The following is a 27260-nucleotide window of genomic DNA, read 5'->3' as shown; positions in this document are numbered from 1 at the left end:
AGAGGGAGAGAAACATCGATGAGAACATCAGTTGGCCGCCTCCTGCATGCCCCCCACTGGGGATCGGGCCCACAACCTGGGCCTGTGCCCTGACCAGGAATCGAACCAGCGACCTCTTGGTGCATGGGTCGATGCTCAACCACTGAGCCACACCAGCCGGGCAAAAAAAAAAAAGTACCAACTTTTATGTAAAGGAGCAGATGAATCAGGTCTTCTGTTTATTTCAGGAAAGAACAAAACTTAAAACACCCTAAAATCCAGACATATGTCTTAAAATGGGAATTTATAAAGCTTTTAGTACAAGAAGTGATCAAGACTGGAGATGCTGGAACATTAACAGTTTGTTCGATATACAATACACTCAACTGAGGAACATGTAAATAGAAGACATCTTGCTGTCAAGTTACTTGGTCCGTGTACAGAATCCAGTACCACCCCTTCCACCCCTCGAAGATTTCCTCTGTAGCCTTGACCTGCTTCTGCTCTTCCTAGCCTACTTCCAACGGCTTCCATGCTTGGACAGCTAGCTACACCTCCCATCTAGTGTCTCCACACCAAACCATCACCTTAGTCGCCATCTCCCACTCTCTTCCTAGTTCCTGCTTGCTGGGTGTTTTCAACAGCAAGGCCCCACGTGGCAGCCTCGTCTCCAACCGTCCCGTGTGCCTGGAGTCTAGGCAGTCAGTTACAAATCACAGAAGTCACTTTTCCAACTTAATTCCTCACATATTAAGATCATCAAAACCCTCTCTTCCTTTAAAATGCATCTTAATTGTTGAAAGTATTACAGATGTCCCCCGCCCCCCGTGGACACCCTCCTCCCGTCTTCACGGCTGCTGTCTGTGTCCGTGGGTTATACATGGAAGTTCCATGGTTTCTCTCTTCCCGCCCCCGCCCCCCAAGGTCTCAGTCCACCCCCCAGTTCCATGTCTCTGGATCTCTGTTGTCAGTGCATTTTTTCCCCATAAACCTGACAGGCATTTCCTGTTCCTAAGTAAGCGGAGTTTTGGTTCAGAGGAAACATGAAATAACCCTTCCCCAAGTACCGGGAGAGTTCTGGCATCTCTGAAGAGCGTGTTTATTTCTGGGCGGGGCAACATGGCCCCCTTTCCGGGAAAAGCAGAGCCTTTCAAGGTCTGCGTCTCAGAAGTACACATGTGCCTTCTAATGTGGAGGAAGGTGGCGGACAACTATGCTAATTCTGTCTATAGGCAGCCTGGAGAGGGCACTCTCCCTACCATCAATCCACTCAGCCTAGTGTACTGACTGAATGCCAGGTGCCGGGACACAGGTGAGCGGCCTCCGTGCAGTCCTGTTCTCCGAGCTTACATTCTGCCACAGCTATTGCATGTAAACCTACATTTAACCAGAATGCAAATGTGGGGGTACAAGGTATAAATAATGAAAAGATATACATCATAAACAACTTAGAGAATTTATTTTGAAAGTAGGAAATAAGCATGATTTTAGCATTTACTTAGAATATGAACAAAACTAGAAAAAGTTAAACTACAGAAAAGGCAGAGTACTGACATGGGCTTAATGGCCGTACAGTGCAAATCAGCAAAACCCAAGTTTCTTTCATGCAAATAAGCATTAAGGAAGAGTATGAGAATGTTTACAGAAAAGGCCACAACAAACATTTTAAAAATTTACATAAGAAACTGTACATAAGTGAAAAAAAAATAAATTAGACAATTTACAAAACATGTTTTATAGGTTACAATAGGCTATAACTTAGTTTGTTATGAATAAACTTTCTAGCACATGATACATTTTTACATCCGATTCAGTGTTAGAATTCCAACACGACAAAGTGTAGACTTGACAAGAACAATGCGACAGAAAAAGGCAACTTAAACGGAAATGGCTTGTATAAGTGAAATTAACAGACATCCAAGTGTGATTTGGTCAGTAACTGGGCAGAACTAAGACAATGTCACTGAACCTCAGTGATAAAGTGAACACACACAACGTACAAACAAGGACAAGCCCATCTCATCATGACTTTCTCCGATTCCATTCACTGTATCAGGACAAGGAGACTAGGACACTGATGCCGGGTTTACCAAGTTACTTTTTGTTTCTAAATGTTGTAAATTAAAAAGGGCACCTCCTAAAAAAAAAAAAAAAAAAAAAAAAGGCAAATTTCAAAATGGCTTCCCATGTGCCAGACCTACGGCTGCCAGGTGCATGACGCGTGTGACGCAGAGACGGGATGTGGCTGGACCCCTCGAGCTGTCCACGTTGTGTTCACACTCGGAGCACAGAAGCTGTTCCCGCGAGAGCTCCGGAGTGTGAGCACGGCCGCGTATGAAAGGCGTTAAGAAGTAGCAAGAAAAAGGATAAGAGCACTATGCTAGAATAGACATTCGATTGCATATTTATGTAATTCAAAAAACTTGATTTTTAACTTCATTTACTCCTTTGAAAAATATATTCCCCATCAGTTTTTTTAAACACAAAATTAGTGGCAGCTGTGGCAAAGACTGAACCTGTGTAAAATAACCTTGACTACAGAAAGAGCCAGCGTGTAAATAAAGTTATCATAATGCCCATATAATTTTGAAGTTAACAAAAATTCCAGATATGTCTACAGATTGAAGTATCACACACGCACACTTTAATATACATATGCATCCCTTCATATTAAGATCTATCTACGTGGCCATTGCAGGCAGCGACGTAACATGAGAAGAAATAACTAATACCATTCTATTGGTTGGGTGAGAATTCAAAATCCAGTACCTCTTGACATATGCAAATAAAATAAATTCTAAGACATGATGCCAATATCTGAACAGACTGTTTAGTCACTGCAGTGCTGCCACAAACTTGATGACAACGGATAACCCACCATGACAAGTCAATTCCTCATTCGACAAGTCAAGGAAGCAAAGTTAAAGCAGTCAGACCAGTGACCGGTGCTGCCTCTAAGACAGTCCCAAGTTAGCCCACGTGCGCCGGACACAGAAGACTGATGACAAAGCGAACGGCAGGGACTGCTTAAGACTGAACTTTCTGGAAGTGAAAATTACTCAAATTTTAGATATGGCTGAACAGCTAGAATGAGTTACTTTTCACAACACTTTTTTGTGAAATAGGCTATTAAAATACTTTAAAGGAAGGAAAAAAAAACACTTTTCTGGGTCTTTGCTGAAGACCAGGCTCAGCAGAAAATATAAGACAAGTACTGTCAAACATTGAAATCAGGTGGTAGTATAAAGCACATTATTTTGTGAGCTTATCTGATGAAAGAAACAAAGCCGCTGAATTCCTCTAGTGTTAGACTAAAACACACTAAAATAAACCAACTCACTGGGAAACTAGGACATGACTGACACTTCATGGCAAATCATCTTAAACAGGTCAGAGAGTATTATTACAAAAGAAGATATTTCTAGTATTTTGTTTATACATACCATAAAACAGTAAGTTAAATGAAAAATAATGCACTCATTTTTCTGGTGATTATTCTTGCTGTCTTTACATGGCTTTAAAGGAGAATTTCTAAACTACCTTCTCAACGCAATACATTAAAAAGTATTAAGTGCTCAACCAGAAAAATGACAGGCTACACAAAATAAGAACAAACTCTGTATGACACACAGCGGTTGCCAAGGCCAGCTGGACTGCGGCCTTGCTGAGCTGCCCCCAGAGCGCAGCGTCTGCGGTCCAGGCGCACGGGGGCCGCGCTCGGAGGCCAGAGCACCACTGGGCACAGCGAGCCTTCCCCTGGGGCTGCAGCCCTTCGCTTACACAAACGAAACTTTCAGAGCCCAGCACTCATAACACAGCAACCACATCTGCACGCAAAGGCAAAAAGCTCAGGAATCTTTGCAGAGTCTAATATTTGGCAAATATTCTGGTTTTGAATACTAAGTACCAAAAAAAAAAAGTAAAATATCTCCTAAATAACATTTAATATTGATTACATGTTGAAATGATAACATATCGGATATACCGAATTAAATAGAAATATATAATAAAAATGAATGTCACCTTTTTTTTCTTTTACTTTTAAATGTGCCTACTGAAAAATGTAAAATTACACATGGCTCATATTTTATTTCTATTAGCACTGTTCAAGAACACAGAACTTTGAGGCATTATATTGATTGGTATTATAACTAAACCTATTTAGCACTGTATTCTCACATGGAATTAATCTTAAGATCATAATAAAAAACTAGAATCTTGGCAGCCTTCATCATAATTCCGTATTCGAATTACTACAGTAATTCTAGATCATACACAAGAAAAGCCAAGAGCAAGTGGGGAGATGGCACTCCACTCTGTTTCAGCAAGTAACTGCACTTTTTAATGTTTTTTTTTTGTTGTTGTTGATTTTCTTTAGAGAGAAAGGGAGAGACAGAAACATGGAAGTGAGGGAGAAACACTGACTGGCTGCCTCCTGCACGCCCCCTACTGGGGATGGAGCCTGCAACCAGGGCTGTGCCCTGACCGGGAATCGAACCGGGACCTCTCAGGGCATGGACGACCCTCAATCCACTGAGCCACACCAGCCGGGCAAGTAACTGTACTTTTTAAGGACAGAAAGTAGGAATTATAGTCCCAATTAAACAAGATATTGATCAAATTAACTTATATAGACTTTGATCATTCCATTTCTTTCCATCTAAACCTATAGCTGAGAATATACAGTTTGCCCCAGAAATATAATTTGAAGTTATGGACATTTAAAAATAAAAAATGTTTTGTACAGATGTCCAAATCACAAACTTCTAAAATAAATTAAGTAAGTAAGTGGCTTGTGGCTGAAGTATCTAGTCACTACAATGAAAACACAGAAGTAAGAAACATTTGGTTATAGGTCTTCAAAAATGACTACAGATTGACATGAATTCAAGTTCTAAATTCTAAAACAGTACGTTGACATACTTCCCCCTCTCCATTTTCACTTCTATTATTCATGTTAATGTCTTTAGATAAAGAAAACCAAACTGTAAGTATTTGAGCACAAATTTTGGAAACTCCAAGGAGAAATGTCCTTATCAAGTGCCTCTCAATGGTCTGCTGAGAACTGTTCTCTATGGAACAAAACTGTGCTGTGGAAACACACTGGAATAACTCTTCCTGTCGTGTAAACAGTTTTTAAGCTCTTCAAAGCACAACTAGATGTACTGACAATTTAAGGATATGAATAACTTCCCAAAGTCTCTACTCCATAAAAACCATGAGAAAGTCTCAAACAACTTCACTGAACTATTGGATTCCAAAATGTTACTGCCAAAGTGAAAATCTGAAAAGGTTTATAACATTATAAAATAGGATTCAAAATAGAGAACTCAAAGGCGAAGAGATTTACAGATTTTGGAACTGTAATTTTCTTACTACCAGAATGTACAAAACACTGATCCTTTCATAATTCTGTAGAACTGCCTCCGAGTTCCAGAGTTTCAAAGAACTCTTGCATAACATCCATTTGGAATGAATGTGATTTTGTTGCTGTTCATAATAGAACTGAGTGGTTAGCTCTGATGGTTCGGACCAACGGACCAGAAAGGACTGGCCGGGTCCGAGACAAGCGCGGCCCAGAGAGAGCTCCCAGGGCGGCCACACGCCAGAGGAGTCCTGGGGCCGCGACAAATGCACTTTCAAATAAGTAATTAAGCCTCCAATTAAAAAATATATTGATTAACTAATAAAATACAGAAAGTGCAACGTCATCAGATATATGCATTTTCTAGGATTCGTTTAAAATTCTGGCTAATATTTAACAACAGTATTTCAATTTATGGCATTTGAGAGTGGTTGTACCTCTGGGGAAGGAGCACAAACATGCTTTTTTGGGGGATATGTTAGGAAAACTACAATAATGAATAATTAATATTGCCTTAACATTTCTAAAATCACATAAAAATGATCTTTGATTGCCATTTCAACTAATTTTGATACAGGGTATGTTATTGTCTGCTTACTAGTAACCAAAACACACAGAACAGACTTGTAACAAATATTCAAAATTATTTTCATGAGCTAAACATTTCTGAGAATTTTAAAATTTGTTTGAGCATACAGTACTGCAATGTTGGCTACATAAAATAAATAGAAAATCTTTTTTGAGAGAAAGCTCAATAGTCAGAGGCTGTATTGCATTTAAGGATTTAACACTGGCTACACACGGAAGGGAAAGCATTTCAATCAGAAACACTTCACCTGCCACCAAGTTGTCGCTGTTAATATGGCAACATTTACCACTGTGACATTTACAAATGAACAGGAACAGGGCTCCTCTTCTATCCTTTGGTTCCCAGTGACAAATAATGCAGCAATAATCTAGCCTCTGGTTTTCAGTCCCTCCCGGGACGACAGTTCACGGCAGAGAGGAACCCGCTGCTCTAGCTGAAGTTCGGCAGTCCAAGCAGCGCACCGACTGCTCCGAAGTACCCCTGCACAATCGTGAGCAATTATTAATGTAGTGCAGCTTTAAATTAGCATTCAGTCTTAACCACTATTAAGAACACATATTGACATTTTATCTATTAAGAATATCTATTCAGAAATCTACCAATTTGTTTTGTCAGCTATTTTAAGAAAATTTAAACTGTATCTCAATATATACACCTTTGAAATATCTAAGTGTGGCTTTTAGACGTGAAAGCTTCTAGGGCTATTACTGCAATTCTGTGCCCCGGCCCCTTTCCTCAATCAGCTTCCCTCGGCGCCGCCTGCCCCCCAGTGCCCCCGCCGGGTGGAGCACAGGCGCCCCCGTCCAGTCCGGTCCGCTCGGTGCCAGCAGCGCCGATGACACGTGGACGCTCTGAAGAGAATACTGTGAACCTGTGTCATTGAAACTCCTACAGCCCTTTGACCAGAAACAAGATAATTCAAGGTAAATTTACTGAATCGAAAACATTATGTGAACTGGTATTTGCTTAGATCAGAATTTAACTGGCTATAGTGAACAAATATGAAAAAAATCCAGAATAAACTCTAAAATGTTAACAGTGGGGAGAGATTGTAGTGGGAAGATTGAGAATTTTCACTGCTAAATTATACAGTTTTGTATTGTTCATTTAACATGTTATCTCAGAGATGAAAATAAAGAAAACAATTTAAAAAAACCCAAATGATCCACTAAGTATATATGCAAAGCAGCCCAGTGTTTGAGGAGCTCAGAGACCTGATACTGCTCTTTCTCTCAGAAGAACTATGAAGTTATCATCGTAATGGGGTGCCAGGTGACAGTAATCACCCCCAATCCATACTGAACTGAGGGAATCAATACACCGTTTAGGTGAAGCGTAGCCTTGTGCTTCACTTATAAACACAGAGCGAGAACAGCACAGGAAACTGCGCATGAAGCACGCGTACAACTCACAGCACGGCTGCCGCCATACCTCGTGCTCTAGGAACAGTGCCTTCAGCTGCCCTTTGGACCAATAATCCAGTGCGTACGCCAAAAGCTTCATCGAAAGAGTATTGACTCGTAGAAAGTTTCCAACAAAGACAACTCTATTAATTTTCTAAAAGAAAAGAACAAAGAACATGACTTCAAGAAAGGATTTTACAATACAAGAGAGTTTACAAAATCCCTACTTAAAAATGTAAACAACTACTTTTTTAGTGCCTGCTACATTCCTGGCATATACCTCCACAATCCTGCACATTTAAAAAAGTAATTCTAGACATTACTACACATTTGTCCAAACCCAAAGAATGCACACTCAGAGTGAACCCAAATGTGAACTGTGGACTTTGAGTGATAATGACGCGTCACGTAGGTTCACGGAGTGTAAAGAATGTGCCCATGTGCTGCTGGATGACAATGGGATGGTGGTGCATGTGTGGGGTCAGGGGTATGTACGTGGGAATCTCTGTACTTTCCACTCATTTTTGCTGTGAACCTAAAACTGCTCGAAAAAATAAGTCTATTTTTAAAAAGTTCTGGAAAAGGCCCGAGTAAATGATTATAGATGAGACCAATTTTTGAAAATAGCCAAGAAATTACCCATTTAACATAGCAATTGGAGGAACACTGGATTAAAGGAGATAAACCAAGGAAGAGTATTTTAAATGTGTTCAGGACTTTTAAAAGCTGTAACTTGGCCAGCGTGTTGCAGTGTATGCTCACCAATGCCACGCAACCCGTGGACTTTACACAGGGAGCCAGAGAGCAGCACTGATTGGGCCGGGCACGCACACCCACCCTAGTTTTCTGGGGTTCCGCCCCCAGCCTAACCCATTCAGTCACTCTCTGCTAAGATTCCACTCACTAATTTGGTTCCTTAGATAGTTCTATGATTAGAAAATTTTAGATGGAGGAACTGGTGTTCTCCAGAAAACCTATTCCTACTCTCACAATAACATATTGACTTTTTGAGTATACATGTTTGAACACTAAATTTGGACAATGTAAACTATGGCCAAAATTACTGTTAAGAGAATTAGCCAGTGAAAACAGAAAGAGGATTCCAAAGAAGAACCCCCAAAAGTGAAATATTCCAAAACCAAAGTTAAAATGCCTGATAGTGACTCCCTCAGCCAACTTAACTACACTGATAAGCAACTAAAGAGATGGATTTAAACAATTAGGAGGATTAATTTCAGGTTTTGCAGTTGTTTTCTCTGTTGAAGCCCCTTTCTTCCCAAAATATCTACATGTATGACTCTTTCACTCCCTTCAAATCTTTGCCCAAAGGTCACATTTTCAATAAAGCCTCTTCCAACCACCCAATTACAGAGCAGTTTGTCTTCTGCCATGTTCTGGTGTATTCTCAATTCCCTTTGTCCTGTTTGATTTTCTCATTTTGAAAAACAGCATTTGCCACCTAACACAAACTAAATTATTTATTTTCTGCATCACTAGAATGGATGTAAGCGCCAAGTCAGAGATCACTATTTCCTTTACATGTGTCCCAAGTGTCTAGAACAATGCCTGGCACATGGCAATCTGTAAATATTTATCTAACGAGTAGGTGAATGAATGAATAAAGGATTCCTTCAAAAAGCAAACTCTCCAGTTAAAAGTACTTGACATTTATAAAAGTTAAATGGACAAATACAGTCTCCTTCAAATAAAAACAGCCCGAATGAGATAAGTCTACTAGCAGTAAATGCTTTTCATTAGTAGGCATGGTTCAGATTTCACCGAAGAACGAGTCTCAATGCCTTCATAGCCCTGTACAATGCTGCTTGATCCATATGCGACAAGGCAGCACTGTAAAGAAGCCGAGGGCAGTAAGAAAACTTCAAGCACTTTCCCAATCAAATGCAACATTAACAGAAAGAAACACACACACACACACACACACACACACACGAGCCCCCGCGCTTTACTCTCACATCTTCAAGAGATTTAGGACATGTGCAGTCATGTGCTGCACGACATCGTGGTCACCGACATGTCTGAACCACATCTGCGATGGTGGTCCTGTGAGATTGTAACGGGGCTGAAAAATCCTACTGCCTAGTGATGTCGAAGGTGTCACAGCCACCCTGATGTCACAGCACACACCTCACTTGAGCGTCTGTGCTGATGCTGGGGTGCACAAACTACTGCACCGCCAGTGGTATAACAGTACAGCACAATTACATACAGTGCGTAAGCCTTGACAGTGGTGACAAGCGACCATGTTACTGGTCTGTGTATTTACTATATTATACCTTTTGTTGTTACTCCAGTGTTCTCTTTCTACTTACAGAACACAGTTTGCTGTCGAACAGTGTGCCAGGTTACCTGGCAGCAGAGACCTCGTGTCGCCTGGGGCAGTAACATGCTGCACAGGTGCGTAGCTCAGGAGCAACAGGCTCTGCCATGCAGACTAGGTGTGTAGTAGGCTAGAGCGTCTAGGCTTGTGGTAAGTGTAACCTATTATGTTCACACAACAATGAAATTCCATTTCTCAGAATGGACCTGTCATTAAGCAGCACATGGCTACTATTTCTCAGAGGGTGAAATGTAAATGTCTCTGTGTCTAGGTGTAACTGGAATTACTTGCTACTTTCTTTAGGGGTAATAGAACAATTGAGTACAGAACATACACAATGCGTCATGGGGTATAATGGATTAGGGCTCCATCCTATAGGCCTCCATAAAGAACACAAAGCGCTGCAGTATGTACATAAAACTCCAATTCACATTTTTCATACCATTAAAATTGTTTTACCTCATTAACAGCACACATTCGAGCCACAGAACCAATGTTATTGGTGATAGTAACTAAAGTAGCTCTTGCCAGATCTTCTTTACTAACAGATTCTCGCTTCTCTTTGTAAATCATGTTGCCAAAACTACAGAGAAATGGAAAAAACAAAAAACAAAAAACAATCAAAATCAAACCTGCTGATAAAAAGCAACATTTCATACATTTTGGGAATTTATCCTACAGACAAATCTACACATATACAGGGTTACTCACTGGTCCACTGAAGTGTACATGGCAAAATAATGAGAACCCAAACATCATCAACCAATGAAATACCAAGCTGTTAACAAGGGAGGAGGGAGAGAGATAAGGGAAGAAAAGGGAAAAGGGGGTCAGAGGAGAGAAAGAACGGGAAGGAGGCAGAGTCAGACTAAGTTATATTACTTTTAAAGAGTATATGTAGTATGCAGTCAAGGGTATATAAATGTTACCTTCCAAAAGTTACTTTCTATATAAAGGGAGGACTATGACTGTTTTTATATCTGGTAATCTATACATCTTCATCCAGTCCCCTTTTCACCCATCCCCACAATCCTCCCCTACATGGTAACCATCAATTTGTTCTCTGTATCTATAAGTTTGTTTATTTATTTTGTTTAGATTCTACACAAGGTAAATCATATGGTATTTGTCTTTCTCTGTCTGACTTATTTCACTTAGCATAATACCATCTAGGTCCATCCATGTGGTCGCAAATGGGAAGATTTTGTTTGTCCTTTTTTATGGACAAGTAATATTTCATTCTATGTAGTACCATGACTTCTGTATCCAATCATTATCAACAGACATACTTAAGTTGATTCCATAATCTGGCCATTATAAATAATGCCGCAATGAACATAAGGTGAAGATGTCTTCTCAAATTAGTGTTTTGGATTTCTTCAGATAAATACCCAGAAGTAGGATTGCTGGGTCATGTGGCAGCAAACTGTTTTCCATAGTGGCTGCATTAATCTGCATTCCCACCAACACTGCACAAGGATTCCCTTTTCTCCACATCCTTGCCAACACTCACTGTTTGTTGATTTACTGACAGGTGTTTAAGGTGATATCTCATTATGGTTTTCATTTGCCTTTCCCTGGTGATTAGTGATGTGAGCATCTTTTCATGTCTATTGGCCGTCTGTACATCCTCTTTGAAGAAATGTCTGTTTTAGGTCCCCAGGCCATTTTGTAATTGGATTATTTGTGGGTTTTTTTTGTTTTTTTTTGGTGTAAATTGTATGAGTCCCTTATGTATTTTGGATATAAATAAGCAATTTTAATTACAACAAAAATGTCAGACTTACCTAGATGCTACAGCCCAACCTGGTAGACCAAATCTTTCATAATCTCCTCCATAAATGTCACGGACCAGTTTGTCCGCTTGGGTGCTGTCACCTTTGGATGCCATTTCAAGAGCCTCTTCGAAACTTTCACAGCCAGTCAACAGACTGCATAAACCCAGAAAGGTACCTCCTCCAAGGCTAAAAAAAATTAAAGAAACTCTATGAGATGCATTTACACACTGTATTCTTTCTCCAAAGTTAAAAGGGTGGAGCATTTATTTATTCAATAAACACAAAGAAACAACATATTGCTAATACTAAGTGCTGAAATATTAACACAATGGGAACAGGTTAAAAATGATTAGCAAAACCTAACTGGTGAGATCAAGGAATAAACCAAAGGAAAAAGATCACTTGGTGGAAACGACATGAGGACAGGAGAGTCTTTTATATTTTCCAGTAACTTCATCTGATCCTTTATACCTTGTATTGCCAAAAATAGATGCTTTTGTGTGCATGTAAAAGGATTCAGTGCTAAAATTCATGCCATATAAATTAAAAGAAAACTGGTGATTCTACACGATTTCTAAGAAATGATTTTGCAAAAGTCCTTTGTACTTAGCCTGACAAGGCTGAAATCAACTCAGTGTGATACATTAACATTTACATGATCTAGAAATAAATACAGCAAGGAAATTTATGTCAGGCTGGTCATCATTTTAATGACAGAAATTTCCTTGGTTCTATTATTCTTTTAGATATGCTCACAAAATAAAATCATTATCTCTCTAATCCCTAAAATCAAAGCCTTTGCTCCCTAGCCTCACCTGAACTTCTAACAAGTTCTATCCTTGAATCAGTGCTGGATTTTAGTTAGCAGGCTAAATTTGTCTTTTAGCATTGATTTAAGTAGGTAATACAGTCATCCCCTTATCTGCGGGGGATACGTTCTAAGACCTCCAGTAGATGCCTAAAACTGCAGACAGTAATGAATCCTGTATTATTTCCTCTACCTGATTATAATAAACTTTAATTTATAAATAAGGTACAATAAGAGATTGGTTTTATTTTATTATTAGTTACTGTTATTCTTACAACATACTGTAATAAAAGTGATGTGAATGTGGTCACTCATTTCAGGGGACCCCTTGCTAAAGTTTTCCTATAGGCTCAACGCTTTCTGGCTCAACATGTCCCCATCAATCAGAACACGTTTTCTGTAACGTTGGCAGTTTGAGGTGTGATAGCAAAACTAACAGGCATTTTTTCCCCTCTTCCTTCACAATTCCATGCATAGAAAATTCGTTCCCCTCAGCATACCATTTATTTTCTTTCCTTATTGAGAACTTTCACTTAAGGAACTTTAAGGCTTCCTGTTGGCATATCCGAATTCCCAGCATCACTAACTCTTGTGCTTTGTGGGACCACTATTATTGAGCGAAATAGTTACTTGAATACAAGCACAGCAACTCTGCAACAGGGGATGATAACCGAGAGGACTACCAAGTGATCAAAGGCTGAGAGGTGTGTGTATACAGCGTGGAGATCTCATCATGCTGCTCAGAACCGTGTGCAATTTAAGTCATAAATTGTTTATATCTGGAAATTACCATTTAACATTTTCGGGCGGCAGTGACTGAAACTATGGAAAAAGCAAAAGCGCAGGAAAAAAGGGATTACTGTCCTTCCCTGTAATTCTTTGGTCTAGTTTCAATGGAGGTAGATTTTTAGCTACCACATAAATAAATACTAATTTTATTACATTTAGTATATAAATATTTAAATACTTTAATACTTACATGGTATTAAATTTAAGCATCACTTAAATAGGAGTACTACTTTAAAACTGAAATGAACTTTTTCACAAACCATTCTCAAATAGGAGTCTCTACCACCTTCTTTTTTTTTAAATCCTCACCTGAGGACATTTTTCCATTTTTGTTCAGATAGAGTGGGAGGGAGAGAGAGAGAAACATCGACATGAAAGGGACACATCGAGTGGCTGCCACCCGCACGACCAACCAGGGCCGGGGACAAACTGCAACCGAGGTACATGCCCTTAGCGGGAACCGAACCAGAGTCTCTCTGGACCGCAGGCTGACGCAGGCTGACGCTCTAAGTGCTGAGCCAAACCAGCCAGCGCTCCACCACCCTCCTTAAATGTTGATCAAGTACATATCAGAATCATGAGAAAAATGTAAAAATCTCACTTCACACTCATGTTTCAGACTATAGAAATTCAGAAGGGATATCTGGAACATTAATGTTATCCCATAAAGAGCTCATGCTAAATTCATCCTGTAAGAATTAATTATAATGTTGCCCAATATGCTGCATGAAATCAGCATTTGGCAAGCTTTAGGTTTAAACACTTCTATAAAAAGTGAAAAATAAGGAAAGAAGAAAAATGCTTTCGAAAATAAAGTCACTGGAATTGTTCCAGACAAAAAGTAATTAAAAAAAATGTTCTTATTGATTTTAGAGAGAGAAGAGAGGGTGAGGGAGGGAGAGAAAGAAACATCAATCGGTTGCCTCCCATACCCTGACTAGGGCTCAGCCCCACAACCTGGGCATGTGCCTTGGCGGGGAATCAAAATGGCGACTTCCAGCGCCTGGCACTGCACGCGACCAACCGAGTCACACCGGCAAGAGGGAAATCCACTCTTAACGTTATGGAATTTTAATGCCAACCAATGCTAACCAATATAAATATTTAATGATTTTAATCTGAGTTGTTACACACATGACTTTAAAACAATATTGCCTGCAACACTTTAACTTATATTTGCACATCTACATTTCTTACTGTGGCACAAATACATATTTTTCTGATGAGGCTAGTGTTACTATATTGATTTCACAACTTCAGTGTATATCACAATGTGAAGGCTGCAAAAAGAAAAGGTTGCTTACCTCGTCCCAGTTACTCGTTTATAGTTGTCTTTGGAATGGACTGCTAAAATACTGACTCCCGAGCCAATGTTCACTACCAGCAATGGATAGGGGTCGTCCAGGTTAAAAGGCATCTTTTGGCATCGCTCAGGTTCTGAGGCATTAGCAAAATAATAGCACTCTGCTTGTCCATTGAAACTGACAGAATCTATATACAGCAAGCCCTTTACAAGACAGTCAAGTTCATCCAGTTTGTGCAGGTGGAGGTTTCCAATCTGTAAGAAAATACCAAAAAAAAAAAAAGTTTTATAAAGTGAACAAAGAACAGCATTCAAAATACTGACTCATACTATGTAATTTCATGTACTTTACAAAACTTCAAAATCATCTACGACCCCCACATTTTTACTTGTTTTGTGTTAAATTCTCTTTGGGATTTCACCTAGTCCAGTGATGGCAGTGTTATCTCTAGAGGCATTTTGGAAATGTGGGGACATTTTAGTTTTCAAAGATGGGAAAAAGGGACAAAACTAACATTTTGCGGCAGAGACTTGGGATGCCTGACATCTGCAATAGGTGGGGCAGCTGTGCAAAACAAAGAATTACACCGTTCCCGCATTATCTTTATCCTGAAAGACATTTTATAGGGAGCAGCAGGAAAACCTGTTTTTAATTATCTGAGCCTATGTAAACACAAAGTAGTTTACCTGTCTATATGAGCATAAAGTACTTTTTTTATAGTTTGAGAACATACTAAATTGCTAGGAATGCAACCCCAAATAAACTGAGGAAACACTGTACTGCTTATTGAGTGTTGTTTTAGCGTCTTGGAAAGTTACATCAACAGCAACAACATTTGTGGTAGTCAAGTCTCTAATAAAACATCAAATCTAGCATATGTGGCTCTAGAACTCATGATGACTCTATATATAGGTGCAGGCACCTCATACTTCATTATACCCTGTCAAGTGTTCACACCAGAGAATCGACCTACTGACGTGTGTGTGTGTGTGTACACATACCTTAGTTTCCTGTCTTCATACTGTAGTTTGAATACTAGTTTGAAATTATTAAATTAATTTCAGGTTAGTAAAGAGTATATTATAAAATACGTGGTGTAAAAGACCTCGGCTTAGATATCACTTCCTCCGGAAGCTTTCAGTTCGCCAGGACCTGTTATGTGCCACTCCTCCGGTTCCCATGGCACCGCTTTCACTTGCTGTGTGGTCTAGAACACTGCACTCTGAGGGCTTTTGTGTCTAGCACAATAACTGACACATACTAGATGCTCAATATTACCTTAATAAATGCGTAAGCATCAAAGAAAAACAAATATTATAAAACTCTGTCACTAGAATATATTGCTACTTTAAAAATAATTTAGAACTGTATTTGGATATCAGCATTTTCAATGGCCAGATGAAAGCTGCTTCAAGGACAGTGCTTCTGCCCAAACAAACCGGTATCGAATTCATAAAATTTATGATGTTTAAATTACTCAATAAAGTGAATTCAAATAGAGATTATCCATTAGAGAAAAAAAATTTCAATAAAAATTTAGACTTTTAAATTACTCTAAATTACAAGAGGCTCTCTTATGTTAGCCACGTAAGTGATCACTTCTGTTCTATTAACACTTTTCTTATATGAATTATGAAGTTAAATGGTAAACATGCATATTTTCAAGGAAACATTTTAGTTGCCCAAATATCAACTTTTTAATTTTATTTTAAAGAAAAGGACTACAAGTCCAGCAAAACTACTAGCACATAACTCAAATCAGCACTTACACAGTCCACTCGCCATATCCAAATAAACCCCTTTGAGACAGTAACATAAAACCAGGAAAAAGGGGTAACAGGGACTTTCAATTAAGTGTCTGCTAATCAGAAGACACTGGCTTCATTTGTGGTTTGGGACGGAATTGGCCCTGGGAGGGATGACTATATGTTCAATGCTCAAAAATCTGCAAACATAACACAATAATAGAGTAATTCAAGCCCCGTTTACACCAGGCTTTGTACACTACCAAATTAATTCAGGTCCTTTTCACTGTTGCAGTCCCTAAAGTGAGCAGGTCTTAGCAAATATGTACAACAACCCCAAATCTGGACAATTTTTACTTATCCTATGAAGGTGTTTAAATGCCTCAAATCAAAAGCTAGTCATGCACCTGCAGAAGGAACTAATCTAAGAAACATGCTAGATGGAAACCTAGCCTCATATTTAAAAACTGGAGAGACTGGGGATCAATTTTTGACTAGGAAACAGATACGTACTGTGCGAAAATCTTTTTCAAACTTGTAAGCACCACCCCCTGTAGCACATAGCACCGTGTGTAATGTTGAGAAGTTTTTATCTCTTCCCATTTGGATAAAAGTAGGCAGGTCCTGGGTTGGAAATCTGATAAAGTGCAGGTTCCCTCTTCGGCCAAAAAGTGTTAAATCCTTCAGTTCGAGGTGTACATCCCGAATACCGGTGGATCCGTATGCTACGTTAGAAGTCAAATATTTCCGAATACTTTTTAAGCTCTCAACTTCCTCTTGCTCTTCCTCTGCTGTGATATCAATAGGTTCAAAATATGAGAGCTTTACTAGAGTTCCGCCAATGTCCATGCCAAACCATGGGAAAGCTGTGGATTAAAAAAATATATATATATATACACACACACACACACACATATATTTTGGAAATGCAAATTAGAAATGAGTTAACTAGCTACAAACTTCATTTACCCTCAATCATGCATTCAGTCTATAACTTATAGGGTAAGACATATCTTCTACATATCTACAACTCACCTTTCCCCTTCAAAGTGTTTTCCTGTATTTTCTAAAACCCATCACAGGATGCTTGAGGTTGGCTCAGGGCCTTTTAATTCCTACCAAGACATTCCTCTTCATTTATGAAATGCTCACCATGTGAAAGATGTGGACCAACTCTTTTTAAATAGATTATCACCCAGGCATTGAAAAGGTTTCTAAAAAGATTTTAATGTAATAAAATTGGCTGATAATCACTTTTAAGTAATCTAGGGAAAATCTTAAAAAAGAAACATTAAAAAAAAGTAAAACGAATTCAGACCATAATTTGGGAAGCTAGGGCAGCAATGCCCTAAACAGGTACTTGCTTTATGTCACCTATAAATGTGTATAAATAAGTAACATGCAGGAAAAAACTGACTAACTTTTCTTAATTTTGTTGGGTGGTTATAAGCAGTACATTTTTAAAACAAATTATGTCATTTGCAATTTTTTTTAAAAAAGTAGAAGCCAGCATGGCTGGTGTGGCTCAGTGGATTGAGCGTCATCCCATGGCCTGGAGGTCCCAGTTGATTTCCAGTCGGGGCACGTGCCTGGGTTGTGAGTTCGATCCCCAGTAGGGGGTGTGCAGGAGGCAGCCAGTCGTTTCTCTCTCTCTTCCTCTAAAAAAAAAAAATTTCAATGTAAACATTAAAAAATAAAGTAGAAACCATATACTATATCCTTAGGTAAAAAGAAATGTGCTATCACATTTTACTGTTTATTCATTAAATCCAGAATTCCTGCTTTAAACAGGTTCATGTAAAGTTACATATCAACCTCCTTCTCCCCCTTGTTCAAATAGATCAGTACTAGCAAGCAGCAACACTAATGGTCACAGAGGAGACTTTCACAGCCAAGTGTTGGCTTGGACAAATACATTTGAAGAAAACAATATGGAATAGCTCCATTGATCCAATAAACCAGAGATTCCTTCAGAATTTCCCAAACCTACTGAACAGATATGTAATTAGGGTGCTTTCTAATGGGCATTAGATAAAATAAGGAATCTTCTGATATTACATAACCAAAATGAATTCTCCTATTTGATTAAATGCTTGATTGTAGGCTTCAGGGGAGGAGGTGTGGAAATCACTACTGCTACATAAAGTACATTTTGGAATCGAAAAATTTCTACAAGGTAAGATTAAGCTAAAATCCTTTATTTTCCAAAACTCAAAACACATTAAAAATCACTTAACACCTGCAGTTGTTCTTTCTGGGCCCTTGTCAGTGTCAAACACAGACACGTCAAAATATACATACAAATAAAAATGTCAGAGAGCAAACTACGAAGCTGAAGCATCACCAGGTTCAAAGTTCATGCCATTTTTATTTTCAGTCAGCAGCCTGTCTCCTCCTAGGTTATAAATACCTGAATACTGTCATTGTGCAAAGTAAAAATTCCAGTAACACGTGAAGAACTTTGAAGTCTTACACTGAACCACAAATTAAGTTGCAAAGGAACATTACTTCCCAGGAAAATATTTCAGGTTTATAGATAAAATTTTGGAGAGTAAGAAATTATCTACTTTTCTAAAGCTATGCATAAGCACCAAAGTGTCTGACCCTAAAGGTATATCAATAGCCAATCCCAAAGTACATTAACTCTGGAGTGGGCAATCAAAAGGCTCACTTGAATGAAGAAGTCCTGTTTCTAAAGTCCAGATTGCAGGAAAGTATTGTTTGACTCTTTCCCAGAGAGAAAATGACTGGGTATAATTATCATTAGAATGATAAAGAAGAACAAAAACCTTCCACTGTTTCTTAGGAGGCTTTTGTGGATCTATTGGCCTGAAACCACCAAACCTGTCCTATCTCAAAAAAGAAAACATTACACAGGAAGTAAAAAAAAATATATCTGTAAACAAACCTATGTTACATTATTACAGTATATCCCATTTCTCATTTGTCTTAAATTACATTAGACACTGAAGAATATTATAAAGTGTGCATGGCCCTGGCCAGTTTGGCTCAGCGGTTAGAGCATAGGCCCAAAGACCAATAAGTCGCAGGTTTGATTCCAGTCAAGGGCACATACCTCGGTTGCGGTTTGCCCCTGGTTGGGTCCTGCAGGAGGCAACCAGTCCATGTGGCTCTAGCACAACAATGTCTCTCTCTCTCTCCCTCCCTCCCACTCTATTTGATAACAAGTAGAAAAATATCCTCAGGTGACAAATAAAAAAAATAAACAGCCTGGCTGATGTGGCTCAGTGGTTGAGCGTTGACCCATGCACCAAGAGGTCGCCAGTTCAATTCCTGGTCAGGGCACATGCCCAGGTTGTGGGCCCAGTCCCCAGTTGGGGGCTTGTAGGAGGCAGCCAATCGATGTTCCCTCTCATTGATGTTTCTATCTCTTTCTCTCTCTCTTCCTCTCTGAAATCAATAAAGAAAAAATATTTTTTTAAAAAATTATTAAAAATAAAGTGTGCATGGTATATAAGGCGTAAAAAAGAACACAATCATCAACAACCAGGAACTCATGCACCAGAACAGACTATTTACTGCCATTCAATTTTACCCATTGTAAAACCCACTTGAACTAGAAAACAGAAAGTTCTATGAAATAACAAAATTAAATTGGAAAATATGATTTCCTTAAGGGTTACTGCCCACAGAGGTAGGTGTTTTAAATCAACAGTGCGAAAGCCCACGATTCATCTCACATCTAGCCTATTAGCATGTCTGTTCTTAAAGGGAAACTAACTAGAGATGCTACATTGCAGATGATGAATTTCTTAGTAACCGTAATATGCAAACTAGAACATTACATGTCCTTTCTATTTCCAGCAGATCTCAATGATGACAAGTTTTTCTTCTATCAGGAAGGTAAAGACTGAAAGCGAACTCCGCCTTGCCAGTGGCTCCAATGAAAAAAAACTGGTAGTAGCCACCATTCACACAGGGAGCCTTCAGCTCAACAGAGCTCTGGAATTCATTTCCTATGCCAGAGAAACCATCACCATTAAGAAGTATGGGGGAAGCAACAAGAATACAGAAGTCACAAATTCTTAATTATGATCACTCCTATCATTAAAAGTAGGTCAGCAGTGCATAAAGAGCCTATTTACTGCAAATAACCTAAACATTTCTTGCCCTTTTGAAAATAAAACTCTCCACTGCCAAGGTGAAAAATGAACCAAAAGACACATTTAAAAAATAAAACACACATTCCGTAAGTATAAATAAGTACTTTGATGATGGCAAATATACATTACCTTCTCTAGACTGAGAATTTCCTAGAATCTCTTGTAATCTGTGTATTTGGTTTTCAAAACAAAAACAAAAACAGTAGCTGCTACTTTATTTCTGATCTTAGCCTAAGAGAGCTGCCATTAATTCTCCCCTTAAGTTATCATAGAATACTGCCAAAACCCGTTTCTTATCAGATAGATTACGTATGCAAAAGAAAAAAACTCCACATGTCTAATCATCTTTATACATGATTCCACAGCATTAGATATCTAGCCCCAAGGGCTACAATGTTAACTTACAAAAAGCTGGGTTATACAAGTTTGTTATCGTGCTAAGTGTTGGTAAAGGGACAGCAGAGAATCATTAAAGAGCTATCTAATTGCTATTGGTCCAATGCAGCTTTCAGGCCAAAGGGATATTATGCCAAATTAGGATTTAATTGTTCTTCAGCATAAAGAGAAACTAAATGCTGGAAATGTTCAAAACATTACCGGATTATTTTAAGAAAACACTGTAAAGGGCTTGTGCACTAGAGTAAATTTCAGACATGCTTCAAGTTCTTGGATAAAAATTTTTACTGTTTCCAATCATCACTCCAAATTAAAATGTTGGTGTTTACAAACAGTCTAAGGGGAAAAAAACCACCTTCACACCTTCAGTATTATATTGCCTTAGAAACTTCAGGTAATATTTCTTCCCCTTTGGTAAAAAGTTACATCTAAAGAGTTATTAGAATCTGTCATATCCAATTGTACCTTATTATCTATAAGAAGTGATAATATCCCTTAAAATTAAATTTATTGGGATAACACTGGTTAACAGCATTAAACAAGCTTCAGGTGTACAATTCTATGATACCTCATCTTTATACTGCATTGCGTGCTCACCACCCAAATTCTAGACTTCATCTGTTACCATATATTTGACCCCTTTTACCCTTTTCATCCTCCCCTTGCGCCCCCTTTCCCCTCTGGTAACCACCATACTGTTGTCTGTTTCTGAGTTTGTGTGTCTGTTACTGTTTTATGTCCCTCATATGAATGAAATCATGTGGCTCTCGTCCTTTTCTGCCTGCCTTATTTCACTTGGCATGATACTCTCAAGATCCATCCATGTTGGCACAAACAGCAATATTTCATCCTTTTTTTTATGGCTGAGTAGTGTTCCATTGTATACATGTATCACAGCTTCTTTATCCAATCATCTGTCAAAAGACACAAGTTGTTTCTATGTCCTGGCTACTCTGAATAACGCTGCAATGGACATTTATTTTTACAAATAAGTTTTCAAATTGTTTTGGTAGCTACCCAGAAGAGGAATTCCTGGGTCATATGGTAGCTCTATTCTTAAATTTTTAATCCTCATCCTAGGACACTTCTCGACCTTTGTTCAGATAAGAGTGGGAGGGAGAGAGAGAGAGAAACATCGATGTGAAAGGGACACATCAAATGGCTGCCTCCCGCACAACCCAACCAGGGCTGGGGAAAAACCGCAACCAAGGTACATGCCCTTAGCAGGAACCAAAACGGGTTTCTCTGGACCACAGGCCAACGCTCCAATCGCCGAGCCAAACCGGCCAGGGCTATTCTTAAATTTTTAAAGAACCTCCATACTGTTTTCCATAGTGCCAATTCACATTCCTATTAGTGTACAAAGGTTCCCTTTTCTTCACCTCTTTTCTAACACTTGTTATTTCTTGTCTTATTGAGAACGGCCACCCTAACAGGTGTGCGGTGGTATCTTAAGGTGGTTATGATTTGCATTTCCCGTGTAGGTTATTAAATCATGCATCTTTTCCGATATCTGCATATCTTCTTGGGAAAAGTGTGTGTTCAGGGCCTCTGCCCATTTTTTAAATTGGATTTTTTTGTTCTTGTTGAGTTATACGAGTTCTTTATATCTCTGGAATATTAGCCTTTTATCGGAGGTATCGTTTGCAAATATCTTCTCCTATTAGGTTGGCTGCCTTTTTGTTTTGTTGATAGTTTCCTTTGCTGCTCAGAAACTTTTAGTTTGACGTAGTCCCAGTCATTTTTGCTTTTACTTCCTTTGCCCTTGGGGTCCAGTTCACAAAACCCCTCTGAGATCAAGGTCCATAAATTTACTACTACATGTTTTCTGGAAGTGATATTCTTAGGTAGTGACTCAACTGATAACAAGGCCAATCAAATTACACAACACAAACTACAAATAAATGTTGTATAATTCTCTATGGTTTTGATAATAACTTCAGGTAACTTACTGTTTGGGTTAGCAAAGTAGACTCCAAAACCTGTATTTCAAATTTCTTTTTTTTTTTGTACAGACAGAGTGGGAGGGAGAGAGAGGAAGAGAGAGAGAGGGGGAAACATCGACGTGAAAGGGACACATCGAGTGGCTGCCACCCGCACGACCAACCAGGGCCGGGGACAAACTGCAACCGAGGTACGTGCCCTTAGCGGGAACGAACCCGGGTCTCTCCGGACCGCAGGCGGGTGCTCTAACCGCTGAGCCAAACCGGCCAGGGCTCAAATTTCTTTTAAAAAAGATATTTTACTATCACTTTGTTAATCACATTACATGCCATACAGGTAAGCAAAACAAAGGTTGAAAAGCCTATTACCTTAATATATCATGTCAGTCAAGGTACAGAGGAATACACAATTGTTTGGATTTTTAGTATATTTAATATCTAACACTTAAGTAGTGTGAAACATGTTAGTAAAGGCAAAGCAAACAAACATTGCCATTATTTGGCTTCTTGTATTTTAACTAGCAAAACTTTTTCACTAGGTTAATGTTTGACTTCATACTCCTCTCCTGGAATTGAATTCACTCAAAATTTCAAATGCTGATCTTTTTGTTACATAATAGAAAGGATGAAACCAATTCCTTTTCTTATTTTTTTAGCTAAATACATGCATTTGGTTTATAACCTGGTAATATATCAGAGATGTATCTAAAAGCAAATGTTTTCTAACACTTAGGTGTATAATGCAAGAAAGTGTGTGAAGCCAAAGTTACTTAGCCAGTAGGAGATACAGCTTCCAGTCACTGATGCTGCAATAAGGGCTAAATGATGCAATGCATGCTGACAGCGCCTTCCGTACACTAAGTGCTCACTAAATTTATAACTGAAAAACCCTGTACAAGTACTCAAAAACAAATATACTTTATCTAACCTGAGTGATTTAAAAAATTAGAAGTAACACTTTTCAGTTACATATATTTCCAGGACAGTTCATATTTTCCTTCACACAAAAACAAGATGTTCTATATTTTCACCATAAAGAATTGAGTAGGCAGTAAAGTCACCTTTCACATATAAGAAACTGAGAATGTTATTTTGGACTTCTAAATTAAATTACCTGACTAGTTTTTTCAGCATGACCCTGTTTTAACAGTAATGGTCTCACAATGTACCACAACGTGGTAATAGCCAACTTTTATTTAATCAATAGGTGTTCTTTTATCCTCAACCTCAAGTTTATTTTATAAACATTATCATCTTTGCTTAAAACAACCAAAACACCTTTGACAGAGGTGGTATTCATACCTGACTATAAGTCTTCCCAAATCTAAGTAACCAAATCACTATCATGGCAAAAAGAAAAAAATACCTTTAAGAGTCAGAATCTGAGCTTGTCATAGGTAAACCCATCTCACTAAATGGAAATTCTAAGACAAGCAGAGAAAATATAGGTGTTGAGGGAAGGTGTCCAAGTGTTTTACATACTGCATTTGTTCAAGATCCCTTTACTTCAGCAAATGTAAAAGTGTTTCTAAATAACCTGATCATTTAAGCCTCCATATCACTATTTTATAGACTCCTTGAACAAGATTTATTTAGCTCAAGAAATCGTCAAACTACCAGAAATTGGCAAACTACCAGATCAGCAAGGTTTATGTTTCTCTAAGCATTTAGACTATGCCCTATGGGTGCAGAAGAATGCGAGGCTATGAGTCAGCGGACCGGGATCCTCCTTAGCACAGAGTTGGTTACTCTGGGGCTCAGTGAGTTCAATTTCCTTACCTGTAAAAGCAAGACCAAATTATTTTACATTTAAGTAACAATGAGCAGCTTGCAGGGTGCTCTGGCATGTTGCCTCTTTCCTTTGAGGCTTACAAAAAACCTGACGGGCGGGAAAAAGTCCTTGCTCCCTTTTATATCAGATTTCTTAGAACGGTCGGATCACGCGAGACACTCAACACTGAAGACTATAAACACGACTCTCAAACACAAGCATGCATTCCCGCATTCCTGGTTGCTCGGGAGGAACACACTTCAAGGACGACGACCACAATGGCTGGGGGAGTAAATAAGCCCTTTACAGAAGGAAGGTTTTTAATGGGCTAAAATGAAAACGAGTAAAAGTTGACCGGCTCATCGAAAGAATGTTTTGCCTATACGGTTGTAAAAAACATCTGAATATTCCCCGACATATTTTACAGCGGTTAATAGCAGTGAACCCATAAGAGTGGTTGGCTTCGAGGGGCGGAAATACCTGCGATTTTTATCTTTTTTGTTGCTTCAAACAACCATAAATTCGTTTTTATGCTCAACCAAAATAAGTCGGTGGCCGGTTACAAGCACGGGCGTTTAAAAGCTCATTACAGCGAGTGGCAACTCCCAGGAACCCGCGGGGACTTCAAGGACACGAGCAGAGCCCGAACCAGGAACTGCCCGGCGCACTGACAGCCACGACCACCCTTTCCAGCAGGGCTGCGGAGGCTGGGAGGGCGCTGGAGGCTCGAGTCAAAAATTCCCTCCTGCGCCGCCCAGCTGGGGAGGAAGCGGGCGGCAAGGGCCCGGGGGCGGAAGGCCTCTGCGAGCGAGGGCTGGGGGATGGGACATGGGACGGAGCTCCGGCCCCGCGCCCAGGCCCCGCGCCCGACCCCTGCCCGACCCCCGCGACCCCCGCAAGGCACCGGCGGGAGCGGCGGGCAGGGAAGCAGGCCGCTCCGCCAAGGCGCGTCCACGCGGCGCCCCAGGTGCTCTCCCAACCCAGCGGGCCCGAGCCCCCCATCTTACAGGGTTTCTTGGCATCCTTGATCTTCATGGTGACGGCCGGAGGGGCGAGGGGCACCCTGGGCTCGGAGCTCGGAGGGTGGTGCGGCGACTCCGGAGGCGGCTAGGCCCTGCGAGGAGGCCCCGCCGGTTCCTCCCCTTAAGCTGGCCGGGCGGGGCGGGCGGGGCAGGCGGGGCGGACCTAGGGCGGGACGGCGGCGCCTGAGGCGAGGCCGGCCCAGGGGGTGGCCCCCCAACCCCTGAGAGGGGCGGCCAGGACCGAGCGAGCTGGGGAAGGCCGCCGGCCTCGCCGCTCCGGGGCCCCCCCGCCCCCCGCAGCTGCTCCAAACAAAAGGCCCCGGTCCCCCAGCCGCCGCCGCACCGAGAAATAGCCCGCCCAAGCTGAGCGCCCACGTGACGTGACCCCCCCCCCCAGCTCGCCGCCCGCCTTATGGGGATTGTAGTTCTCCAGGTCGTGAGGCCCTGCTCTCTGGCTGCAGCTGTGCAGATGGACTACAAAACCCAGGATGCACTGCGGCCGCCCCTCTGCGGCCCCTCCTATTCGGGAGATCGCCTCAGAGTGGCCCCAGAGAGCAGGGGGCGGGGTCTTAATCACGCCAGTGACGAGGTGACCAATGGTAACTGATATGGGCGGGCTGCGGAAGTCAGGGCTCTGGCCTCGCCCCTGCCCCCCAGGGAAGAAGAGGAAGGGAGCACTGGGGGTTGTGTCATGGCTGTTCTGCAAGGCGCAGCCTTTCTCTAGGGGCAGGAAACCTGGTCGTTGTGCCGGAAAGCGCACAATACAGGGCTCTAGAGCGCTCTTTAGAGAGTCGAATGCATTTATAAATGAAAGCCCTTCTCAAAGGAATCCCTTGCTTAGCAGAGAGACAACACAAACACTGGAGTTGGAGGAATGATGTTGATAACAATGGCAAGAGTAGTAATAGGCAACATTTATTGAATGCACACCGTGTCCAAGGCGCTCTGCTAAGCACTTGTGAATTACTTGATTTGTGAGTTATTTGGCTTTAGCAACCTTGTGTACTACGTAGTTACTACTCTTATCTATCATGCATTTTGAAGACTGGGCTGAGTGTGAGAAGTTAAATCACTTGCTTAGCCCATGCTCTTGGTCACCATTCCACGGTCCCCTCCCGGGCTCTGAAGCCCAGCTCCTTGCTTCCAAAGGGGAAATTGATTCTCAGAGAGGAAAATCAGGTGCTCTAGCTCTCATAGCAAAGCCAGGGCACCCCCTTTCCTCTGCCTCCTAGCTTCTGAGTCCTCTAGCTGGAAGGGGAAGGAACAGCATTGGGGATCTTCTCCTGGCCTCCCCTCCACATCTGTCCCCGGTTTAGCTGACCAGGAATGCAGTGACTTTGGCAACAGATGGTTTGAGAATTGGCAATGGTGGATTGAGCCTTACTGCCCCTTCCTTGTACAGGATAAGCCAGGGGTTGCAAATAAGGACAGGCAGGGACACAGATTACCACGTACAGCAGTACATTCTAAGAGCTAGCACTTTGCAGTGTGCTTTCCTTCTTAAATTTTAAGTTTAATCCTCACCACCATCCTTTGAAATAAAATGATTAAAAACCCAAACTTTAATTCGCAATTTGGTCCTACAACTTGGTAACACATTTGGGCAAAGGATTTCATTTCTCTGGTTCTCATCGGAAATAATGAGGCCAAGCACATTTCAGGAGACTGAAATGGGGATTTAGATGAAAGAAGGCATATAAAGTGCTTAATGCATTGCCTCATGTAGAGGTATTGATAAGTAAATGCCCTCTATTTAAAAAAAATTTTTTTTCTCTTTATTGATTTTAGAGAGAGGAAAGGAGAGGGAGAGATAGAAACATCTATGAGAGAGAACATCGATTGGCCACCTCCTGCATGTTCCCCCACTGGGGATCAGGCCCACAACCTGAGTAAATGCCCTCTTTAT

The 27260-nt window shown here is 40.5% G+C and overlaps 1 protein-coding gene across 1 annotated transcript; it reads right to left on the bottom strand.

Moving 5' to 3' along the window:
- Window positions 1-4439: 4439 nt before the first annotated feature.
- On the bottom strand, window positions 4440-25450 carry PANK3 (pantothenate kinase 3). The gene is made up of 7 exons (XM_036240292.1): window positions 25340-25450; window positions 16612-16964; window positions 14354-14607; window positions 11462-11638; window positions 10134-10257; window positions 7365-7490; window positions 4440-6413 (listed from the first exon to the last, which is right to left on the bottom strand). Exons 1-7 carry the CDS (start codon window positions 25365-25367, stop codon window positions 6363-6365), a joined length of 1113 nt encoding a protein of 370 aa, XP_036096185.1. The 5' UTR covers window positions 25368-25450; the 3' UTR covers window positions 4440-6362.
- Between the last annotated feature and the right edge of the window lie 1810 nt (window positions 25451-27260).

This window comes from Molossus molossus, unplaced genomic scaffold (assembly GCF_014108415.1).
Source record: "Molossus molossus isolate mMolMol1 unplaced genomic scaffold, mMolMol1.p scaffold_m16_p_4, whole genome shotgun sequence".
Taxonomy (NCBI): Eukaryota; Metazoa; Chordata; class Mammalia; order Chiroptera; family Molossidae; genus Molossus; species Molossus molossus.
The sequence above is the reverse complement of the archived record's forward strand: the minus strand, read 5'-3'. Positions and strand labels throughout refer to the sequence as shown.

Coding starts and splice junctions, on each gene's coding strand:
- PANK3 (XM_036240292.1), bottom strand. CDS start 25,367: ATGAAGATCAAGGATGCCAAGAAACCCT. Junction 14,608..16,611: donor TTGAAAAAGATTTTCGCACA/GTACGTATCTGT, acceptor ATTTTCTTACAG/ATTGGAAACCTCCACCTGCA. Junction 6,414..7,364: donor CACTGTTCCTAGAGCACGAG/GTATGGCGGCAG, acceptor ACGATTGTGCAG/GGGTACTTCGGAGCAGTCGG.